General features: G+C 39.8%; 3 protein-coding genes across 4 annotated transcripts; all 3 read right to left on the minus strand.

Moving 5' to 3' along the window:
* Positions 1–3719: 3719 nt before the first annotated feature.
* Positions 3720–6281, minus strand: LOC131298785 (uncharacterized). The gene has a single exon (XM_058324255.1). The coding sequence runs from the start codon at positions 6279–6281 to the stop codon at positions 3720–3722; it is 2562 nt and encodes an 853-aa protein (XP_058180238.1).
* Positions 6282–14294: 8013 nt separating this feature from the next.
* LOC131298786 (uncharacterized) lies at positions 14295–16856 on the minus strand. Its single transcript, XM_058324256.1, has one exon. The coding sequence runs from the start codon at positions 16854–16856 to the stop codon at positions 14295–14297; it is 2562 nt and encodes an 853-aa protein (XP_058180239.1).
* A 1462-nt stretch (positions 16857–18318) lies between these two features.
* On the minus strand, positions 18319–23192 carry LOC131335483 (uncharacterized). Of its 2 annotated transcripts, XM_058370857.1 has the most exons (5): positions 22311–23192; positions 21334–21784; positions 20644–20881; positions 20325–20381; positions 18319–18952 (listed from the first exon to the last, which is right to left on the minus strand). In XM_058370857.1, exons 1-5 carry the CDS (start codon positions 22909–22911, stop codon positions 18707–18709), a joined length of 1593 nt encoding a protein of 530 aa, XP_058226840.1. In that variant the 5' UTR covers positions 22912–23192; the 3' UTR covers positions 18319–18706. The 2 variants fall into 2 exon arrangements, with proteins under 2 accessions (XP_058226840.1, XP_058226841.1); XM_058370858.1 differs by lacking the exon at positions 20325–20381.
* Positions 23193–24633: the final 1441 nt, after the last annotated feature.

Genomic DNA, 24633 nt, shown 5'->3' on the forward strand with positions numbered 1-24633 from the left:
TGAGAGTGGTGCGAGACCCTTTAAAATGCCAAGGGATACCCAATTCAATTCCCAAGAAGAATTTCCACAAGTTTGATGATAGAAGTCAAACCATAAGTCGTTTGGACCTAAAGACTTCACGCACAAACCCCATATCGCATTCTTATGGACCCAATGACTCACACACCTAGGATGGTGCAATGATTAGGTAGCCATTCGCCCAAGGTGCGAGATCACATAAAGAAAAGGAGGTGCACTAGAGCAACAACCCCAAGACTAGAACTCATAAAGAAAAGGAGGTGCACTAGAGCAACAACCCCAAGACTAGAATTTTTTTTTTTTTTTTTTGTTTTTCGATTTCTCCTTTTTTTTTTTTTTTTTTCGTATATCCCCTTTTTTAAGACAATAAACAAGGATCTCACTCTTTTATGCACCAAGGGAAGCTTTCACACTAATCCCTAGGCGGTCACTCGAGTAGAATCAATGGGGGAAAGCATCTAAAGGTAAACCTCAAACATTTGGTCAATCTAAGATCAAGACAAGTAGAATTCAACTAAGAATCAAATTGAGAACCCTTAGACACCAAAAGGAGCAAGCCCCAAGAGAGAGTGTACAAATAGTAGAGAGCATGAGATTCAAATGACATAATGAAACTCTTCACAATATAGGCAATTATGCATAGTTTTATGGGCTCATGAAGTGTCATCGAAGCTCACAACTCAATTTGCATGAAAAGCCAAACTTATCCTTAAAACATGATACAAGGAGTATAGTTAACATAGGCAAGCAATCATGCGGACAAGCAAGCACACTCATGAACCAAAAATGAAAATGATGCTATCCCAAATAAAATAAAATAAAATAAAAAAGTAACCCAAAAAAAATTAAAAAAAATAAACACGAAAGTGAAAATGAAAGACACACATGTGCACTCTAGACAGAACAAGAGATGAAACACATAGGAGTGACATGCAAACTATCCAACCTTAATCGATAGAAATCAAGCCAATAGACTTCCTAAGAAACTCAAATCTAGCGGAGTCTAAAGGTTTTGTGAAAAGATCGGCCTTTTGATCAAGTGTAGGGATGAACTCAAGAGAGATGACCTTATCCTCCACAAGGTCACGGATGAAATGATGACGAATATCGATATGCTTAGTCCGAGAGTGTTGAACCGGATTTTTGGAGATATTGATCGCGCTAGTGTTGTCACAAAATACGGTCATGGTGCCTTGAGGTAAACCATAATCTTGCAACATTTGTTTCATCCACAAGAGTTGTGTGCAACAACTGCCGGCCGCTATGTATTCGGCCTCAGCCGTGGATAATGACACACAATTTTGCTTTTTACTATGCCAAGCCACTAGACAATTTCCTAAATAGAAACACCCACCTGAGGTGCTTTTGCGATCATCGGCACTTCCGGCCCAATCGGCATCCGAAAAAGCGGCTAAATCAATATTGGTACCTCTAGGAAACCACAAACCTAAGGACAAAGTCCCTTTCACATAACGAATAATGCGTTTGACGGCAGTTAAGTGTGATTCCTTTGGTTCGGATTGATATCTAGCGCACACACCAACACTAAAAGCAATATCCGGACGACTAGCGGTGAGATACAACAAACTTCCGATCATGCTTCTATAGAGCGTAGGATCCACATTCACTCCTTTAAAGTCTTTAGCAATCTTTACACTTGTGCTCATGGGTGTTCGTGTGCATTTACCATCTTTTAATCCAAATTTCTTAACCAAGTCTTTAGCATATGTAGATTGACTTATAAAAATTCCATCGTTTAATTGTTTGATTTGAAAACCAAGGAAATATGTCAATTCTCCCATAAGGCTCATTTGAAACTCGTGAGACATTTGTGCACCAAAATGATGAGCATGTTTAACGCGAGTGGATCCAAACACTATATCATCGACGTAAATTTGAGCCATGACAATGTCACTATCAATCTTTCGTATAAACAAAGTTCGGTCCACTCCCCCTCGAACGAAACCTGTATTCAAAAGATGGTCGGTTAAGCGCTCATACCAAGCACGAGGAGCTTGTTTAAGGCCATATAGAGCCTTTCGAAGACGATACACGTAAGAAGGATTCGATGGGTCAACAAAGCCTTTAGGTTGTTCAACATAAACTTCTTCCTTAAGGTCACCATTTAAAAAAGCACTCTTCACATCCATTTGAAAAAGTTTAAAACCAAGATGACTAGCGATAGCAAATAACAACCTAATTGATTCCAACCTAGCTACCGGAGCAAAAGTTTCTTCAAAGTCTATTCCCTCCATTTGTGTGTACCCTTGAGCCACCAACCTAGCCTTATTCCTTACCACAATACCACTCTCATCTTTTTTATTCTTAAAGATCCACTTGGTGCCTATGACATTTGTATGAGATGGTCTAGGGACTAAGTACCACACATTGTTCCGAGTAAATTGTTGGAGTTCTTCTTGCATGGCCTCTACCCAACTCTCATCACCTAAGGCTTCTTCCACTTTCTTGGGCTCTAAGGTGGATGTGTAGCACACAAAGGTGACCTCATTCCTAATTTCCCTCCTAGTTTTCATCTTATCACTTGGATCGCCTATGACTTGGGTTATAGGGTGATGAAGTTTGACTCTAGCAGAAGGTTCTTTGGTAGACAAAGGAACAAGATTATGTTGACCAAGTTCATCATCGTCTACAATTTCACTACCCTCCGGCTCACTATCATCTTCTACTCCATCATCTCTATTTCCTACAACTTCCGTTTGATCATCATCACTTTCCACATGAGAGTCTCCTTCTATAATGTTTCCCAGGTCAACCTCCCCCTCAAATATATCCCAAATAGGATCTAAATCATTGTCACTTCTAGGGGTTGAATCTCCTAAAGCGGTATCATCCACAATAACATTTGCCGACTCCACAAGAGTAGAAGTTCTAAGGTTATAAACCCTAAAAGCACGACTATTAATGGAATACCCAAGAAAAATTCCCTCATCGCTCCTAGAATCAAACTTACCCAAGGAATCTCCTTCCCTTAAAATGTAGCACTTACTACCGAAAACCCTAAAGTATTTAACCGAAGGTTTTCGCCCATTCCAAATTTCATAAGGGGTTTGGGAAGTTCCCGGCCTCACATAAACACGATTAATAGTGTAGCATGCGGTATTAATAGCTTCGGCCCAAAGATTACGAGGAACACGCTTGGCATGCAACATAACGCGTGCCATTTCTTGAAGAGTTCGATTTTTTCTCTCAACAACCCCATTTTGTTGGGGGGTGCGAGGAGCTGAAAACTCATGTTTGATACCATTTTCATCACAATATGTGTCAAGCCCAAGATTTTCAAATTCTTTGCCGTGATCGCTCCTCACACGAACTAATGAATACCCTTTTTCATTTTGAAGACGATTACACAAAATTTTAAAAGAAGCACAAGCATCGGATTTTTCCCTAAGATAACCAACCCAGGAATAGCGAGAGTAATCATCGACCATAACAAGAATGTATTTTTTACCTCCCAAGCTCTCGGTTCTAGAAGGACCCATGAGATCTATATGTACCAACTCAAGAGGCCGAGTGGTACCAATTATGTTTGTTTTCTTATGTTGAGACTTAATTTGTTTTCCTTCCATACAACCACCACACACAAGACCCTTCCCATTAGCAAGCTTGGGCGCACCTCTCACAACCTCACGATTGGTAATTTTGTACAATTCTAGAAAATTAACATGACCTAAGCGTTGATGCTACAATTCAACATCATCAAGGAGAACACGATGACACATGTTAGAAGGATGAGGTTCAACACAATAGCAATTATCCGAAGACCTAATTCCTTTAACAACACATTCTCCCTTAGAATTAAGAACGGAACACGTATCTTTTGAAAATTGCACATTATGCTCATTATCACAAAATTGGCCTATGCTCAAGAGATTAGCTTTCAAACCATCAACAAATAGAACATCATGCAAAGTAGGGAGACCGGGGGTTGAAATGGTGCCTCTACCTACCACTTTTCCTTTTTTACCATCACCAAACGTCACAAGACCACCATCATAGTTTTCAAGCATGGCAAACATACTCCTATCCCCGGTCATGTGCCTAGAACAACCACTATCAAGATACCAAATGCAAGCATTATGAGCTCTATATGCGATGTGTGCAACATGACAAATATTTTCAACCTTTTTCCATGTTTTGTTAGAATGAGCATGAGTATGCGAATTACCATTTAAGTTTCTATCACGAGCAAGAGCATTTACATCAAAAATCTTAGCAAATACACTCAATTTGTTAATTTCTTTCACAATATGAGAAGTTTGAGTCGCAAGATCATTCAATTGAGCAAAAAAGTCATTGTCTTGATTTTTGAAAGGCTTGAGAGAAGTGTTACGAGGTCTCTCCAAAGTGGATTGACCAAGGACAACGCCCCGGGGAACGAATCGCTTTTGAGGTCTTTGAGTTTGACCTTTCTTTCGAAGCTCTCTCCTCAAACGATAGCATTTAGGTCGAATGTGACCCTCATTTCCGCAATGATGACAAGTGAGGACTCTCTTCTCAAGAAACTCATGCACTATAGGTTTTGAGATGCTAGAAGAAGGTAAATTTGCTACGGGCTTAGCACTCACAAGTGTCTCGTTCTCACTAGATTTAGCATTGCTAGAGGAGAATGGATTCACTATGGTTTCAGCACTTACAAACGTGATTTTCTTCTTAGGGTCACTAGATTCCATTTGTAGGGAAGGTGGATCTATGAAACCTAGACCACTCTTATCTCTAAACGTGCGTGTCATCTCGGCAATCCTAGTGGCTCCACAATCATTTCTTCTAATAGCTTCACTAGCCTCACTTAGGTCTTTCTCTAACTCACAAATCCTAGATCTCGCCTTCTCAACCTCTCTCAAACCTTCTACTCTTTCCTTCTCCGCGGTGTCAAATTTTTCGACTAGATTTGCATTGTGTTTCTTAAGATCATCTAACTCAATCCTAAGTGACACCCTTTCTTTTTCTATCCTCTTGAGCTCACTTTCTAACTCTTTCTTCTTCTTCTTAAGGGTGAGACACTCACGATACATCTCATCATATGCTTCATGAATTGAACCTATATCCTCATCACCTTCTTTTTCATCCTCACTAGTAGTTGAAGTCTTAACACTAGAAGTATTAGACAATATAGGAAGTTTAGATGCCTCTGTGGATTCAAGAGAGGCAACAAGCACAGATACACGAGAATTTCCTTCACCATTTTCAGGACCACCACTCTCACTACCATCCTCATCACTATCATCATCCCAAGTGACTTTAAGACCTTTCTTCATTTTCTTCTTAAGAGTATTAGCACACTCGGATTGAATGTGTCCGAACCCATGACACTCGTGACATTGAATTCCTTGTGGCTTTCTAGATTTTTCAACCGACAATTGTTTATCATTGTTTCCAAAGACATTTTTCTTAAAGCTAGAAGATGGCTTAGAAGGTTTACCTAGATTGTTTCCTTTCCTAAAGAATTTCCGAAATTTCTTAGCAAACATGGCAATCTCTTCGTCATTTATATCATCTTCATCCTCACAAGTTTCAAAGGTTTCCTCACGAGCTGACTTAAAGGCTATACCGTTATTAGATTTTGAGGTAGTCTTTGAGGGTTTGAAATCAGAGAGGTGGTTGATCTCAAAGATTTGAAGTTTTCCTACAAGTTCGGCAAAGGTCAACTTATCAACATCCGTACGTTCTTCTATAGCGGTGACCTTAACTCTAAACCTCTCGGGAAGAGACCTAAGGATTTTGCGACACACTTTAAGGTCAGAGAGTGGCTCACCTAAACTATGGAAAGTGTTGACAATATCGGTTAACCTAGAGATAAAGCCATCAAAGTTTTCCTCGTCATGCATTTTAAGTTGTTCAAATCGTGTTGTGCACATTTGAAGCTTAGACACCCTAACCGTCTCTATTCCCTCATGAGAAGTACGAAGAATGTCCCAAGCCTCTTTAGCTGTAACACAAGAGGATATACGTGTGACTTCATTTCTAGACATAGCACCAAAGATGGCTCCTAAAGCGCGTGCATTAGTCTCACAATTTGTAATGTCACCGGAATCCCATTCGGCCTCCTTTTTCACTCTAATCTCCTTAGTAATAGCATCTTCAATAGTAGGTTCTTCGTAGCCATACAAAATGGATCTCCAAACCTTAATGCCAAGAGATATTAAATAATTTTTCATTTTCGTTTTCCAAAGAGGGTAGTCACTACCGTCAAAATAAGGAGGTCGAGAATTAGAAGCACCCTCCATATGATTATCACGTTCCATAGCGCACACACAGAATCAAACTCAGGCAATTACACCAACAAAGAGCAACCTGCTCTGATACCAATTGAAATAATCTAATGCGCTACAATGTCCTAGAGGGGGGTGAATAGGACGACCAATTTAAATTTAAAGCAACCAACAATTCAAGCTACTATCCAAACTCCATGCCAATGCTATCCAAATTAATAATATAAGTTAAGGGCAATTAATCTAAAGAACACAAACACCGAGATATACGAGGAAACTACTTAGGGTCAATCGCACCCTAAGCATAAAACCACGGCCTAACTACCAAAATTGCTATAGATCAAAAGGTTTACAAAGTGCTGAGAGAGGATTAACAACTTTACCCCAAAAGCTTATCCTAACTCCACCACTTTGATGTAGCTCCCCGAACTCCTTCTTGATCCCATAGCCACCACGAGTCCAACACCTCGATCTCCGTTCACCACGGCTCTGGTATCATCCGGCCAAGTAGTATCATAGGCATGAAAGTATGGATTTTGTAAAGTGAAGGTTTTTATGCAAAAGAATCAATCTAGAGAGAATACACGGATCATTAAAGTATTTCTCTAGATTGAACAAAGATGAGTGAATTCTAGATTCAACTCATCCAAATGCAAATGAAGGCACAAGAGCAAAGAAGATAATGCTTTCTCTCTCTAAAGTGGGCTATTCTATCTCTTCTTTGCCTAGAAAAATGAAAATCAAGCTTATATATGGCCAAGCAAGAAAAATCCTGGAGAGCCCTCTAAAGGCGCTCTTAGCACGCGTACAAGGGCCTTACTCGGCTAAGGCACTACTAAGGCTCTCTTAACACGCGTGCAAGGGCCTTAGTCTGGTAAGGCGCTGTTAAGGCGCTATTAAGGCGCAAGCACTTAAAAAGGCCTTAGACAAAATTTCCCTTCAAATAAAACAAGGCCAATAATATAAGGTTAGTGCATAAATGATATTTCATAAAAGATTAAGACACCGAATAGCTTTAATGATGCATGAAAAAATATTAAGCTAAATGCACATGAGATGCATATACCTTTCCAAGCAAAATGCACGGCACGGCCTTCGTGATCAACTCTTGAACCAACGGGCGGAGTATCTAATCTAGACAAAATAAAATCACCTCCCAACCCAAATGGAAAAAGAATAAATACAGACTCCAACGGTTTGTCGCATCCGGAAATCGCCAATTACATTAACAATCTCCCCCTTTGGCATTTCCGGGACAAAACCGTTCCAACAAAAACTCATTACAAGGAAACAAATTCTAGAATGCTAGAGAACCTTCTAAAAACTCTAACAACCTAGAAACCAAACGCTTCCATATAAATCAAAATGATCCTGCAAAAGATAACTCAACCAAAGCAACAAGCATGCATAGATATATGACAACAGTAAGGATTTAGCGCAACGGAAATCAAATTACCAAGAGAAGCTATCATATTTAAAGCAATGCTAATGGAAGAGAAAGAGCAATATAGGCATTTAAGGTAGAGATAAAACGACCTTAGCCACGGTCGCGCATATTAACATAAACCATATGCCCTACCATGGGCACTATCATGCAACAGAGCAAACGTACCAACTTAAGTACCAAGCCCACGCAAGGGCTAAATAAAAAGATATGTAAACTAGATGCTAATATAAACCTCGCCGAACTAGCCCGTGCAAGAGCTAAACAAAAAGATAGATAAAGTAGCTACTAATATGAACCTCGCCGAACTACCAAACTACCTCACAAAGGCTCTCCACACAAGCAACCGATCTTTCTCCCCCTTTTTGTCCCGGGAATCAAAGAAGTATCCCAAAATTTGGAGGAAAGCCAAGGTAGCACTTCAAGAATCAGACCCTTCCTCATCATCGGCCTCCATGTCATCGGCCGGAGATGAGTAATCAAGTTCCAAACGAGTTTCCAACCTCTTGATTTGAGCTGCCATCCCATTGATCTGAGTAGCCAAGTAAGTCATGTCATTGCGCAACCCCGAAAAACTCCCCGAAAACTGAGCATTATAGTCATCAATCTTTAAAAGCTGTGTGTCAAAAGCCTCAAAATGGGTCGCAAACTCATCCAACTTCAGATGCACCTTATCAAAGTGACCTTGGAGAGACTCCATCCACTCAGGTGGAGGAGGAGGAGGAGCCAAGGCCACCATTGGTGGGGCAGGAGCTTCCACAGCCGTCGGAGCAAGCCAAAAAGGAGTGTCACATGCAGGAGCATGAACATTGACATTCCAAGGTGGATTATACCCCGGAGGAGGGTGGAGAGGAGCAAAAACAGCTTCAAGAGGAGGATACTCAGGTGTGGGAATGAACTTTGGAGCTTTGGCATTGGCCAAAAAGGTTACTTGAGCTTTTAAGAGACGTGCGGTTTTAGAAGAAATAGCACCCTTAGGAGTAAAGGAGATTTCATTATCAAGCTCGGGGACATCTTTGTCAAGCAGGAACCGAGTGAGCAAAGATTGGAAGGGAAGACCAGCGGTGCCCGGAGCACGAGTTGCATACACATAGATTTGCCACCAAATCTTAGAAGCCAAGTCAATAGAGTAACCCTGACCGATAGCATAAAGAAGACAAGCCCGAGAGAAATTCACACCGTGACTATGGTCATTTGGTTCTATGAGAGAGCACACAATTTTGTTAAGCATGTGATAGTGGGGAGACATGATACCGGAAGGAATGTCATCTATGTGTGTTATCAAGCCATCGGTGAGCTCACGAATGACTTCGGAGCGAGGAGGAGTAAGAGAGGTATCAAAAGGCCATTGAGCATCGAAAACACGAGGCATTTTGAGCAACGCACAAATCGACTCAATAGAGAAACGCAGCTTAACGTTGCGCACCGTGGTAAAGAAATACCCCTTCTCAGAGTTAACATCACCAATATTACTAAAGAATTCACGCACCATTTCAGGATTAGCATAAACATGACCAGAACACAAACCAGTCCAACCACGAGCCTTAAACTGAGCATCAAAACCCATGGAGTCAAGATCCGAGAGATTAACATTTCGTTCACACAGATTTGCAGCTTTTTGAGAATAGGTTTCCGTATACGAAGCACGAGCTGCATCATTAACAAAGAACTTGTAGCCGACTCGGGACTCGGATGGGCGTCGCCATGGTTTAGGTCCGTTAGGAGCTGCACGAGACGAGGAACCACCAGCCATGACCGTAAATAAGCTGAGATTTTCTACGAGAATGGGAAGAAATTACGTACCGGAGAGTGAATAAATCACTCAAAGCCGAAGGGAGGCCCTAGATGAGGAACCCAAAGGAAGAACGGCAGCTGCTGTCTCAGGTAGGAAAAGCCATCTCAAGGAAAAAGAGTGAAAAGTGGATAAGGGTCAAATGAATAAAAAAAAAATTTGGCCGGAAGTATATATGTGGGAGGCATATCAGCGCACCATAGAGGCGCCGTTAACACGCGAGGAAGGGAGCTAATGAGCTGGGATTCGCTGCTGCTACGAGAAGGAGGAACGGGACAGGTGACGCAAGATAATGGAGAGCGGCTGACGAAAGGGGTACACGCAAGACAGGTGTCACGCAATCGACGGCTGTGATTAGCTGGGGAAGGCGCGCCACTAGAGCACTGCAAACACACTAACTTTAAGAGCAACAAACGCGTGTGTACGGGGACCAACACGTGTTGCTGATCGAACGGCTCTTGCCCCAACTCTCTGAATAATGAAAAATTCACCTGTTAGAGTGAGCAAGTGCTCTACTAAGGCCCTACAAAGGCCCTTACGTTCAGAAGTTTGAGAGTCCCAAATCCTGCTGAAAAGCGCAACTGCTCTCTTAATGCCCTCTTAATGCCCCACTCTCAGAATCTTTCGAAAATGGAAATGAAGTTAAAACCTGCTAGAGAGGGCGCCTGCTCTCCTAAGGCCCTAAGGAGGCCCTTTACTCTCAGAATTATAAACACAACAGGAGTAAATAAAATGAATGCCTACACCAAAATTAAACTAAGGCATAAAGACTAAAAGAAAAGAAAATAAAGGGACACAACAATTAATTACTCCCCCTCGCAACAAGACTCCCCCTTACTAAAATGCCCAAATAAAATATGATCATGCAAGCATCCAAAAGCATTCTAAAAATCAAGCACACAGAATAGAGAAATTTTCAAAGTATTATGCTCAAGTATAACATGGAATTTCATTGAAATTGAAAGAGAAGTAAGAATGACACCAAAATGATAGCATAAAGCTTAAACATAACATGAATATATTTTAAAGAGAATCATGTTTTTCAATAGAATTTCATGCTCTATGCTATCAAAGTGAGCAAGTGAACTCCGTGAGAGTGGTGCGAGACCCTTTAAAATGCCAAGGGATACCCAATTCAATTCCCAAGAAGAATTTCCACAAGTTTGATGATAGAAGTCAAACCATAAGTCGTTTGGACCTAAAGACTTCACGCACAAACCCCATATCGCATTCTTATGGACCCAATGACTCACACACCTAGGATGGTGCAATGATTAGGTAGCCATTCGCCCAAGGTGCGAGATCACATAAAGAAAAGGAGGTGCACTAGAGCAACAACCCCAAGACTAGAACTCATAAAGAAAAGGAGGTGCACTAGAGCAACAACCCCAAGACTAGAATTTTTTTTTTTTTTTTTTGTTTTTCGATTTCTCCTTTTTTTTTTTTTTTTTTCGTATATCCCCTTTTTTAAGACAATAAACAAGGATCTCACTCTTTTATGCACCAAGGGAAGCTTTCACACTAATCCCTAGGCGGTCACTCGAGTAGAATCAATGGGGGAAAGCATCTAAAGGTAAACCTCAAACATTTGGTCAATCTAAGATCAAGACAAGTAGAATTCAACTAAGAATCAAATTGAGAACCCTTAGACACCAAAAGGAGCAAGCCCCAAGAGAGAGTGTACAAATAGTAGAGAGCATGAGATTCAAATGACATAATGAAACTCTTCACAATATAGGCAATTATGCATAGTTTTATGGGCTCATGAAGTGTCATCGAAGCTCACAACTCAATTTGCATGAAAAGCCAAACTTATCCTTAAAACATGATACAAGGAGTATAGTTAACATAGGCAAGCAATCATGCGGACAAGCAAGCACACTCATGAACCAAAAATGAAAATGATGCTATCCCAAATAAAATAAAATAAAATAAAAAAGTAACCCAAAAAAAATTAAAAAAAATAAACACGAAAGTGAAAATGAAAGACACACATGTGCACTCTAGACAGAACAAGAGATGAAACACATAGGAGTGACATGCAAACTATCCAACCTTAATCGATAGAAATCAAGCCAATAGACTTCCTAAGAAACTCAAATCTAGCGGAGTCTAAAGGTTTTGTGAAAAGATCGGCCTTTTGATCAAGTGTAGGGATGAACTCAAGAGAGATGACCTTATCCTCCACAAGGTCACGGATGAAATGATGACGAATATCGATATGCTTAGTCCGAGAGTGTTGAACCGGATTTTTGGAGATATTGATCGCGCTAGTGTTGTCACAAAATACGGTCATGGTGCCTTGAGGTAAACCATAATCTTGCAACATTTGTTTCATCCACAAGAGTTGTGTGCAACAACTGCCGGCCGCTATGTATTCGGCCTCAGCCGTGGATAATGACACACAATTTTGCTTTTTACTATGCCAAGCCACTAGACAATTTCCTAAATAGAAACACCCACCTGAGGTGCTTTTGCGATCATCGGCACTTCCGGCCCAATCGGCATCCGAAAAAGCGGCTAAATCAATATTGGTACCTCTAGGAAACCACAAACCTAAGGACAAAGTCCCTTTCACATAACGAATAATGCGTTTGACGGCAGTTAAGTGTGATTCCTTTGGTTCGGATTGATATCTAGCGCACACACCAACACTAAAAGCAATATCCGGACGACTAGCGGTGAGATACAACAAACTTCCGATCATGCTTCTATAGAGCGTAGGATCCACATTCACTCCTTTAAAGTCTTTAGCAATCTTTACACTTGTGCTCATGGGTGTTCGTGTGCATTTACCATCTTTTAATCCAAATTTCTTAACCAAGTCTTTAGCATATGTAGATTGACTTATAAAAATTCCATCGTTTAATTGTTTGATTTGAAAACCAAGGAAATATGTCAATTCTCCCATAAGGCTCATTTGAAACTCGTGAGACATTTGTGCACCAAAATGATGAGCATGTTTAACGCGAGTGGATCCAAACACTATATCATCGACGTAAATTTGAGCCATGACAATGTCACTATCAATCTTTCGTATAAACAAAGTTCGGTCCACTCCCCCTCGAACGAAACCTGTATTCAAAAGATGGTCGGTTAAGCGCTCATACCAAGCACGAGGAGCTTGTTTAAGGCCATATAGAGCCTTTCGAAGACGATACACGTAAGAAGGATTCGATGGGTCAACAAAGCCTTTAGGTTGTTCAACATAAACTTCTTCCTTAAGGTCACCATTTAAAAAAGCACTCTTCACATCCATTTGAAAAAGTTTAAAACCAAGATGACTAGCGATAGCAAATAACAACCTAATTGATTCCAACCTAGCTACCGGAGCAAAAGTTTCTTCAAAGTCTATTCCCTCCATTTGTGTGTACCCTTGAGCCACCAACCTAGCCTTATTCCTTACCACAATACCACTCTCATCTTTTTTATTCTTAAAGATCCACTTGGTGCCTATGACATTTGTATGAGATGGTCTAGGGACTAAGTACCACACATTGTTCCGAGTAAATTGTTGGAGTTCTTCTTGCATGGCCTCTACCCAACTCTCATCACCTAAGGCTTCTTCCACTTTCTTGGGCTCTAAGGTGGATGTGTAGCACACAAAGGTGACCTCATTCCTAATTTCCCTCCTAGTTTTCATCTTATCACTTGGATCGCCTATGACTTGGGTTATAGGGTGATGAAGTTTGACTCTAGCAGAAGGTTCTTTGGTAGACAAAGGAACAAGATTATGTTGACCAAGTTCATCATCGTCTACAATTTCACTACCCTCCGGCTCACTATCATCTTCTACTCCATCATCTCTATTTCCTACAACTTCCGTTTGATCATCATCACTTTCCACATGAGAGTCTCCTTCTATAATGTTTCCCAGGTCAACCTCCCCCTCAAATATATCCCAAATAGGATCTAAATCATTGTCACTTCTAGGGGTTGAATCTCCTAAAGCGGTATCATCCACAATAACATTTGCCGACTCCACAAGAGTAGAAGTTCTAAGGTTATAAACCCTAAAAGCACGACTATTAATGGAATACCCAAGAAAAATTCCCTCATCGCTCCTAGAATCAAACTTACCCAAGGAATCTCCTTCCCTTAAAATGTAGCACTTACTACCGAAAACCCTAAAGTATTTAACCGAAGGTTTTCGCCCATTCCAAATTTCATAAGGGGTTTGGGAAGTTCCCGGCCTCACATAAACACGATTAATAGTGTAGCATGCGGTATTAATAGCTTCGGCCCAAAGATTACGAGGAACACGCTTGGCATGCAACATAACGCGTGCCATTTCTTGAAGAGTTCGATTTTTTCTCTCAACAACCCCATTTTGTTGGGGGGTGCGAGGAGCTGAAAACTCATGTTTGATACCATTTTCATCACAATATGTGTCAAGCCCAAGATTTTCAAATTCTTTGCCGTGATCGCTCCTCACACGAACTAATGAATACCCTTTTTCATTTTGAAGACGATTACACAAAATTTTAAAAGAAGCACAAGCATCGGATTTTTCCCTAAGATAACCAACCCAGGAATAGCGAGAGTAATCATCGACCATAACAAGAATGTATTTTTTACCTCCCAAGCTCTCGGTTCTAGAAGGACCCATGAGATCTATATGTACCAACTCAAGAGGCCGAGTGGTACCAATTATGTTTGTTTTCTTATGTTGAGACTTAATTTGTTTTCCTTCCATACAACCACCACACACAAGACCCTTCCCATTAGCAAGCTTGGGCGCACCTCTCACAACCTCACGATTGGTAATTTTGTACAATTCTAGAAAATTAACATGACCTAAGCGTTGATGCTACAATTCAACATCATCAAGGAGAACACGATGACACATGTTAGAAGGATGAGGTTCAACACAATAGCAATTATCCGAAGACCTAATTCCTTTAACAACACATTCTCCCTTAGAATTAAGAACGGAACACGTATCTTTTGAAAATTGCACATTATGCTCATTATCACAAAATTGGCCTATGCTCAAGAGATTAGCTTTCAAACCATCAACAAATAGAACATCATGCAAAGTAGGGAGACCGGGGGTTGAAATGGTGCCTCTACCTACCACTTTTCCTTTTTTACCATCACCAAACGTCACAAGACCACCATCATAGTTTTCAAGCATGGCAAACATACTCCTATCCCCGGTCATGTGCCTAGAACAACCACTATCAAGATACCAAATGCAAGCATTATGAGCTCTATATGCGATGTGTGCAACATGACAAATATTTTCAACCTTTTTCCATGTTTTGTTAGAATGAGCATGAGTATGCGAATTACCATTTAAGTTTCTATCACGAGCAAGAGCATTTACATCAAAAATCTTAGCAAATACACTCAATTTGTTAATTTCTTTCACAATATGAGAAGTTTGAGTCGCAAGATCATTCAATTGAGCAAAAAAGTCATTGTCTTGATTTTTGAAAGGCTTGAGAGAAGTGTTACGAGGTCTCTCCAAAGTGGATTGACCAAGGACAACGCCCCGGGGAACGAATCGCTTTTGAGGTCTTTGAGTTTGACCTTTCTTTCGAAGCTCTCTCCTCAAACGATAGCATTTAGGTCGAATGTGACCCTCATTTCCGCAATGATGACAAGTGAGGACTCTCTTCTCAAGAAACTCATGCACTATAGGTTTTGAGATGCTAGAAGAAGGTAAATTTGCTACGGGCTTAGCACTCACAAGTGTCTCGTTCTCACTAGATTTAGCATTGCTAGAGGAGAATGGATTCACTATGGTTTCAGCACTTACAAACGTGATTTTCTTCTTAGGGTCACTAGATTCCATTTGTAGGGAAGGTGGATCTATGAAACCTAGACCACTCTTATCTCTAAACGTGCGTGTCATCTCGGCAATCCTAGTGGCTCCACAATCATTTCTTCTAATAGCTTCACTAGCCTCACTTAGGTCTTTCTCTAACTCACAAATCCTAGATCTCGCCTTCTCAACCTCTCTCAAACCTTCTACTCTTTCCTTCTCCGCGGTGTCAAATTTTTCGACTAGATTTGCATTGTGTTTCTTAAGATCATCTAACTCAATCCTAAGTGACACCCTTTCTTTTTCTATCCTCTTGAGCTCACTTTCTAACTCTTTCTTCTTCTTCTTAAGGGTGAGACACTCACGATACATCTCATCATATGCTTCATGAATTGAACCTATATCCTCATCACCTTCTTTTTCATCCTCACTAGTAGTTGAAGTCTTAACACTAGAAGTATTAGACAATATAGGAAGTTTAGATGCCTCTGTGGATTCAAGAGAGGCAACAAGCACAGATACACGAGAATTTCCTTCACCATTTTCAGGACCACCACTCTCACTACCATCCTCATCACTATCATCATCCCAAGTGACTTTAAGACCTTTCTTCATTTTCTTCTTAAGAGTATTAGCACACTCGGATTGAATGTGTCCGAACCCATGACACTCGTGACATTGAATTCCTTGTGGCTTTCTAGATTTTTCAACCGACAATTGTTTATCATTGTTTCCAAAGACATTTTTCTTAAAGCTAGAAGATGGCTTAGAAGGTTTACCTAGATTGTTTCCTTTCCTAAAGAATTTCCGAAATTTCTTAGCAAACATGGCAATCTCTTCGTCATTTATATCATCTTCATCCTCACAAGTTTCAAAGGTTTCCTCACGAGCTGACTTAAAGGCTATACCGTTATTAGATTTTGAGGTAGTCTTTGAGGGTTTGAAATCAGAGAGGTGGTTGATCTCAAAGATTTGAAGTTTTCCTACAAGTTCGGCAAAGGTCAACTTATCAACATCCGTACGTTCTTCTATAGCGGTGACCTTAACTCTAAACCTCTCGGGAAGAGACCTAAGGATTTTGCGACACACTTTAAGGTCAGAGAGTGGCTCACCTAAACTATGGAAAGTGTTGACAATATCGGTTAACCTAGAGATAAAGCCATCAAAGTTTTCCTCGTCATGCATTTTAAGTTGTTCAAATCGTGTTGTGCACATTTGAAGCTTAGACACCCTAACCGTCTCTATTCCCTCATGAGAAGTACGAAGAATGTCCCAAGCCTCTTTAGCTGTAACACAAGAGGATATACGTGTGACTTCATTTCTAGACATAGCACCAAAGATGGCTCCTAAAGCGCGTGCATTAGTCTCACAATTTGTAATGTCACCGGAATCCCATTCGGCCTCCTTTTTCACTCTAATCTCCTTAGTAATAGCATCTTCAATAGTAGGTTCTTCGTAGCCATACAAAATGGATCTCCAAACCTTAATGCCAAGAGATATTAAATAATTTTTCATTTTCGTTTTCCAAAGAGGGTAGTCACTACCGTCAAAATAAGGAGGTCGAGAATTAGAAGCACCCTCCATATGATTATCACGTTCCATAGCGCACACACAGAATCAAACTCAGGCAATTACACCAACAAAGAGCAACCTGCTCTGATACCAATTGAAATAATCTAATGCGCTACAATGTCCTAGAGGGGGGTGAATAGGACGACCAATTTAAATTTAAAGCAACCAACAATTCAAGCTACTATCCAAACTCCATGCCAATGCTATCCAAATTAATAATATAAGTTAAGGGCAATTAATCTAAAGAACACAAACACCGAGATATACGAGGAAACTACTTAGGGTCAATCGCACCCTAAGCATAAAACCACGGCCTAACTACCAAAATTGCTATAGATCAAAAGGTTTACAAAGTGCTGAGAGAGGATTAACAACTTTACCCCAAAAGCTTATCCTAACTCCACCACTTTGATGTGGCTCCCCGAACTCCTTCTTGATCCCATAGCCACCACGAGTCCAACACCTCGATCTCCGTTCACCACGGCTCCGGTATCATCCGGCCAAGTAGTATCATAGGCATGAAAGTATGGATTTTGTAAAGTGAAGGTTTTTATGCAAAAGAATCAATCTAGAGAGAATACACGGATCATTAAAGTATTTCTCTAGATTGAACAAAGATGAGTGAATTCTAGATTCAACTCATCCAAATGCAAATGAAGGCACAAGAGCAAAGAAGATAATGCTTTCTCTCTCTAAAGTGGGCTATTCTATCTCTTCTTTGCCTAGAAAAATGAAAATCAAGCTTATATATGGCCAAGCAAGAAAAATCCTGGAGAGCCCTCTAAAGGCGCTCTTAGCACGCGTACAAGGGCCTTACTCGGCTAAGGCACTACTAAGGCTCTCTTAACACGCGTGCAAGGGCCTTAGTCTGGTAAGGCGCTGTTAAGGCGCTATTAAGGCGCAAGCACTTAAAAAGGCCTTAGACAAAATTTCCCTTCAAATAAAACAAGGCCAATAATATAAGGTTAGTGCATAAATGATATTTCATAAAAGATTAAGACACCGAATAGCTTTAATGATGCATGAAAAAATATTAAGCTAAATGCACATGAGATGCATATACCTTTCCAAGCAAAATGCACGGCACGGCCTTCGTGATCAACTCTTGAACCAACGGGCGGAGTATCTAATCTAGACAAAATAAAATCACCTCCCAACCCAAATGGAAAAAGAATAAATACAGACTCCAACGGTTTGTCGCATCCGGAAATCGCCAATTACATTAACAAAAATAACTAAACCAAAGTTACTACATGTATTCTAACAAAAAAAATTTCTAAGGGTGTTCAAGTGACCATGCATCCATGGCTGTAGAGCCACCTCTGCCCCGCCGGGGTGCTTGCTGTGCGACCGTTGATCTCCTCAATCAACGCTGCATATCGATTAAAAATAAATTTTTTCAAGGAAAAAATCCGGAAAGAATATTTTTTTAATCTGGACCGTTGATAACTTTTTGGACGACTACGATACTGCACTACACAACACACTACACTACAGCACAATTTTCAGATTGATATTGATGTTCTAGTTTGTGTCCTTCCATCTTAAAACGCAAATTATCATATCATATACTAAGTGCACATTGAACAGCACAAACAAGAGAAAATGGAAGCTCTAAAAACTCGATCAACCCATGAATGGTTTTACATTTATCCATCTCATCTCTCTTTTCACAACTAGTCCTTTCTAGTGGCCAGGTGAGTCTTTATCTTTCTTCTAATTGTGTGTATTGCTGTATGAAAAAATTACAAAACTACTTGTTTGTCTAATGTATTCTAACCGTATTTGCATACCTTTTAGATTTTCTCGTATCGCTGTATCTGTAATATTGTATCGTATCCTGTATGGTATCCATTCTTCAGAGGAGTTAATATAACTACTTAGATTTTGTCCATGCATCTGGATAGAACCCCTGCGAATTCTTTGTACATATGCCGTTTCAGGTACATCTTCTCTACCTTTTCTCTTCCCCTCATCCCCATCTCCTGCCGTGCTAAAGGGTTTTTAAAAATAAATTGAAGATTTGCAGAGAGAACTTGAGCTCCTAGGTGCCCCAAAGGGTGGAGTAGACCTGTTTTGTTATGTTCAACAATATTCTTTGTGCCCCCAGCAGCCGTTCCTAAGACCTGCACCACAAATTTGAGGAAAAAAAACTATGACTTCTAACATTATGATACTCGCATATTATCCGTGCCCACGACATTTATCCAATAATTTCCTACACATCTTAGCCCCGTTCTGCAACGGGAAAAAAGTCCTTATTTTTTAAGAAGGCAATTTCGAGCTCAAAAATTATGGACTTTTTGAAATTTAAAAATATGCAATATGGATTTTATTTGAAAGATCTCATCGAGATCTTTTATACGATGCAAAAAAATTTGAAAATTTATTTTTCATTTGCATTATTTTTGAGTTTGAAAATATAAAATAAGTTGCTTATTTTTTAGAAGGTTTTAGGCATTGCCACATACCATACACGACCAACCCTTTTAAATTTCTCGGAGGGTTCTAACCTTAATGTTGATAAATAAAAGCTATGACTCCCTGTTTAACAGCAAGTCCAATGGGGGGTTGTTATAGATATTTTTCAGCCCCAAATGTTAAATCTGGTCTCCAATAGGGGATGGAAAAGGTGATGGAAAATAGCTTTGATGTATATGTGGATATCCGTCCCTAGATGCATCTTTTCATCCCTAAACAACTCAGCAAAGCAACTAATTTACCAGAAAAATGGACAGCCAGAGTATACCTGAGTCACCGAAAAATGGTCGAAAAAGCTTGAACTTCGCCTGAATCTAGAAATCTCAAATCTGCCGGCTTGAAACTTGAAGCTTGCAGCTTGAACATGTCGACAACAGACTCGTCGGAGAGTTGGCGGAAAGAGGGGGTTTCATGTTTGGGGGTGAGATCAAGAGGGGAGAGAGGGGGTTTCAGCGGGTGAGTGTGTGTTCGGTCGATCAGTCCAGAGAGCAGAGAGAGAGGTGTTGGGTTGAATCTACGCACCCAAAGTAAATTTGCATGTCTCTTTAATTACTATTTTTTTTGTAGTTGTAATTATTTATTTGTTTTTCTCTTTAACAAAATAATTAATTTTTCTCTTCAACAAAATAACTTTTTAACGTAGTAGTAATTGAATTAATTTGGAGAATTAACTTTTAATCACTTTTTCATACTAAAATAACTATTCATTCCTTCATTTTTCATTCCACCATTGGGGACGGAGGAGTCCTATTATCCATTCAACTAACTTTTAATCACTTTTTCATAATCCCCCCATCGGACTTGCTCTCAGGTTGGTTTTACAAATGCCTATAAAAAAAAGGTTGGTTTTACAAATTATTTATCATTTATTTAAAACATAAATGATAAATAAAAATAACCTGCAGTAGCAATTAATAATAAAAGAAATGTAGTAGCAATTAAGATGAACCAAGAGAAGAAAAACCGATTAAAAAAAAAAAGAGGAGAAAATTTTTTTTGAGTCAGCCGTAACCATACCGGTAAACCGAATGCCATTGCTTCAATCGTCACTCTCCCAAATGTTTCTCCAATCCCCTGTTCAGTCTTCTATTAGTATGGAGTGAATGTTTTGTAAGCTAAATATGTATCGATATCTTATCAACATAATTTTCGATACGATTACTGTTCTCAATGAAAACTTTAAGAAATCAAACATGTTTTTATTATCGAATCCAGCTCGGGAATTGCCCGCAACGACTTTTACCATGATCGTCAAGTCTTAGAATGTGGCTGAAGAGGAATGTTTTACTTGATTCAAAACCATGTTTGAGATTTAGAGCTGGAAAGAAAACAGTACCTGGGAATTGGTGACATACACATCCGCGGCAGAGTAAAGCGAGGCAACACGGGTAGTTGCCGGAGTCCACAACACTGAATTTGATAGGTTTGGATGCTGATATATAAAGCTGAGCATGGCTTTTACGTAAGGCAACTCATTGCTCTTAGACCCGACCGAACCGATAAGGACTTTGAGTGTTTGTTCTTGCAGTACTCGTTCGCTCTGAGAAAGTTCCTCTGTTCTTACGTTGGCTTTGCTGTCGAAGATCAGAAAGGATCATAAACACTTGTTGCAATTTATGTTACATGGACTAGATATCGCGTAGCCTAACGGGTATGTGTGTGAAGATCGAGTTTATTTACTAAATTTTTGTGATACACTTGTCATATCCGAATTACGCCAAGTTGTGGTTGTGGGTGAGAGCAAGATCACACGGCATGTTAATACCCTTGTCCTAGTCAAAATTTCCCCAAAAAATATTTCAAAAGGCTCTTCACCGTACCGGGTAGCCAAACCTGCTGCCAATTTTGAACCACACCAAATTTGACAGCAAGGTTTGGCATTATGCAACCCAACTGTTACTGTTTCATCCTCTCTTTTATCATCTTTCAAGAAAAAACGAAAAAGAAAAACCACAATTGTGCCAAGATAGCAGCAAACGGGTGAAGTAATGCCGCTATTTTACAAAGCAATGAGCCAGAATCATACCCAGAAAGTTCTTTTTCAACCACCATTTGAGCAGCTTCAAGAAGCAAAAGTTGGCCTTTTCCACCGTTGATGCTACTCAAAGACATTACAACCACATCACTATCTTTCAAACCCATCTCTTCCCTAACTGCATTTCTCAACACCTTCCTCTTCTCAAGCATAGTTTCAGGGCCTGAAGACGGAGTGTTTAACGAACAAGGAATCCCCGCTACAAAAGCCAGGTCGTCGTTCACAGAAAGGGGAACAACTGAGAGATTAGTAGGTTTGAGGTCGACGTTTTCTTCTGCGCACCAAGTTAGCCACTGTTGGGACTGTGATTGAGTGAGAAATATCAGCATTCTCACCCTGTTTAGAACATGTTTGGCCGTTTCAAAGTATTCCCTTTGGCTCTCCATTATCCACCACGCAATATTTTGGCTCGAGGCACCCGGGAAGTAGGCGGTATATTGTTCTGAAACCATGACAATGGTCAATATTCAAGTATACGAGTTTGTTCTTTTTGGATGTAGGAGAATTACATTCAAAGTGATACAGTAGCGAACGCTATGGTGAAGTTCAGTGCACAATTATTCAAGGAGTAGCCTCAAACGGAGATGAAATAAACCTACAACGACGGAAGACTCCTATAGCTATAGAGGAAAACTAATTTCCAATCATGTTTTCCGTTAACTAGAAAGAGCGGAGGAAAAAGCGACCACACGTGGTGCCAACCCTTCCCTGGGAATGATCATAGAGACTCCAGACCCTTGGTAGATCTGAATGGAAGCAAAGAACCATAGAAAGTACCGCCTCAGCCAGGGCAAGCAGCCACTAGATGGGAATTGGAGGACATGACCATCGTTAGCAGGACTCAGTCCTAAGGCGAACATACGGGAACTAGAGGACAGGATGAAAGGGCATTGTTAACACGATTCAAACCTACAGACTAACGGTCCTTGACATGTTAAAAATGAGAGAAACACAAAAAATGCACTCACCAATCCAAGAAGAGCAGACCGCTGATCCAGCAATGACAAGATCGGCCTTCGCGGCAGTTTTGAAGCTGACAATCGCGTTATCTTCGACAATTTTGATCTTTCTCCTCACAAGCTCCGGCATCAACCCGCCCTTTTTGCTAAGGACAACTACAGAAACGATGGCCTCACAGCTCAAAAGCTCGGTCGCCAACTCCATCATCGAAAGCGGAGCTCCGGTCATGGTAAGCTCATGGAATACCAACACAAACTTCCGCGACCAAACAATTCTCGCAAACCACCCCCTCTTGTCGCAACTTCCCGTCGATCTCTTGTCCAAAATCCTGTCCTCTGTGGAACCAAACGGACCCAGAATCAATCCATAAGTAGTACTATTTCTTCCCCTTCTAGCAATCCGAAGAAAATTTTCATTGTTCTCTTCGGATTCAAAGTTGTTTCCATGATCATCTGGTTTGCCAATTCTTGCATGGTCAAGAAAAGCTTCGTTGTCATCCTTGCGAACGGACCGGGGGTATAAGTACTGGACATAGAATGCAGCGTAAGTCCAGAGAGTGAGTAACAACAACCAAAGGACGAATCGGTTACTACAACTTCTTCCCTCCATTCCATGGGACACTAATCCCTCTCAAACCCACATCCTCCATATATAGCTCAAAAAAATTGTCCCTTATATATGGAAGATAAAAGAGAGGGGGTCAACCAAAGTTTTAAATAGCGGTAGTGGACCACGTATCGGTAAGGGTAACGGGAGTATCAAATGATGCATAACAGAAATTGGGTGTATCCGTCGAGAATTCTTTCAGATCGTTTTTGGTGCCAGAGCATTTGAAGAGGACGTAGCGGTCTAGTATTGGCCGTAGTTCCTTAAGACAGGCAAAAAATTGAATAGAGAGTGATACGTGTTGAGAATCGGCCAATATGGTATTAGTCGGCCGAAAAGCGGCTAAGGTGTTGTTCCGGTTTACCCTCTTAAAACATTAGTATTTATTTGCAATTTTCATGCTTAAAAATAAGAGGTTTACCAAAATTTAAAAAAAATTAGAGAAAATTTCACGTAGGCACCTGACCTTTCACACAAATTACACATAAACACCTGACATTTCTTAAATTTCATATAAATACCTGAGCTTTCTAAAAACTCATCAATTCAACACCTTACTTTTTTTAAATTTCATTTAAACACCTGAGCTTTCTAAATACTCATCAATTCAACACCGCCTTCACCCCTCCGTCTAAAACCAAATGGAAATAAAATTAAGTGCTCCAATTTTTTATTTGTTTGAACCAGTACGAAGATCTTATTTTTTTGATTATTTTATCCTAAAGAATCATAATTAATTTTTTTGAGTCTAAAGCTCTCGTTAGTAAGCCCTACGAAAGTCGTATAATCAAATATCTCTTAGGGCTAACTAACGAAAGCCTTAGAGTCAAAAATTAATTATGATTCTTTAGGATAAAATAATTAGAAAAATAAGATCTTCGCACTAGTTTAAACGGATTGAAAATTGGAGCAATTAATTTTTCAACCATGTATAGACCGTTTATATATTAAAAAATATGATTAAAAAATTAAGTGCTCAAATTTTCTATCCGTTTAAACCAGTGCAAAGAACTTATTTCTCTAATCATTTTATCCTAAAGAATCATAATTCATTTTTGAATCTAAAGCTCTCGTTAGTCAGCCCTAAAAAAGTCGTAGAATCAAATACCTCTTCGAACTAACTAACGAGAGCCTTAGAGTTAAAGATTAATTATGACCCTTTAGAATAAAATGATTAGAGAAATAAAATCTTCACACCGGTTCAAACGAATTGAAAATTGGAGTAATTAATTTTTCAACCATGTGTAAACCGTTTATATATTAAAAAATATGGTTAAAAAATTAAGTGGTCAAATTTTCAATCCGTTTAAACTAGTGCGAAGATCTTATTTCTCTGATCATTTTATCCTAAAGAATCATAATTAATTTTTGACTCTAAGGCTCTCGTTAGTTAGCCCTGAGAGATATTTGAGTCTACGACTTTCTTAGGGCTAACTAACGAGAGCTTTAGAGTCAAAAATTACTTATGATTCTTTAGGATAAAATGATCAGAAAAATAAGATTTTCGCACTGGTTCAAACAAATAAAAAATTGGAGCACTTAACTTTTTTTCCGTTTGGTTTTAGACGAAGGGGTGACGGTAGGTGTTGAATTGATGAGTTTTTAGAAAGCTCAGGTGTTTATATGAAATTTAAGAAAGGTCAGGTGTTTATGTGTAATTTGTTTAAAATGTCAGGTGCCTACGTGAAATTTTCCTCAAAAAATATGCAATATAGATCTGGTTTT

This window comes from Rhododendron vialii, chromosome 8a (genome assembly GCF_030253575.1).
Source record: "Rhododendron vialii isolate Sample 1 chromosome 8a, ASM3025357v1".
Lineage (NCBI taxonomy): Eukaryota > Viridiplantae > Streptophyta > Magnoliopsida > Ericales > Ericaceae > Rhododendron > Rhododendron vialii.

What these genes read in the sequence shown, in the direction of transcription:
- LOC131298785 (XM_058324255.1), bottom strand. Translation starts at nt 6,281, where the DNA reads ATGGAACGTGATAATCATATGGAGGGTGCTTCTAATTCTCGACCTCCT.
- LOC131335483 (XM_058370857.1), bottom strand. Translation starts at nt 22,911, where the DNA reads ATGGAGGGAAGAAGTTGTAGTAACCGATTCGTCCTTTGGTTGTTGTTA. An exon ending in GGTCTGCTCTTCTTGGATTG is followed by an intron (nt 21,785 to 22,310) that starts GTGAGTGCATTT and finishes TCATGGTTTCAG; the next exon opens with AACAATATACCGCCTACTTC. An exon ending in TGTATGTCACCAATTCCCAG is followed by an intron (nt 20,382 to 20,643) that starts GTACTGTTTTCT and finishes AAGACTGAACAG; the next exon opens with GGGATTGGAGAAACATTTGG.
- LOC131298786 (XM_058324256.1), bottom strand. Translation starts at nt 16,856, where the DNA reads ATGGAACGTGATAATCATATGGAGGGTGCTTCTAATTCTCGACCTCCT.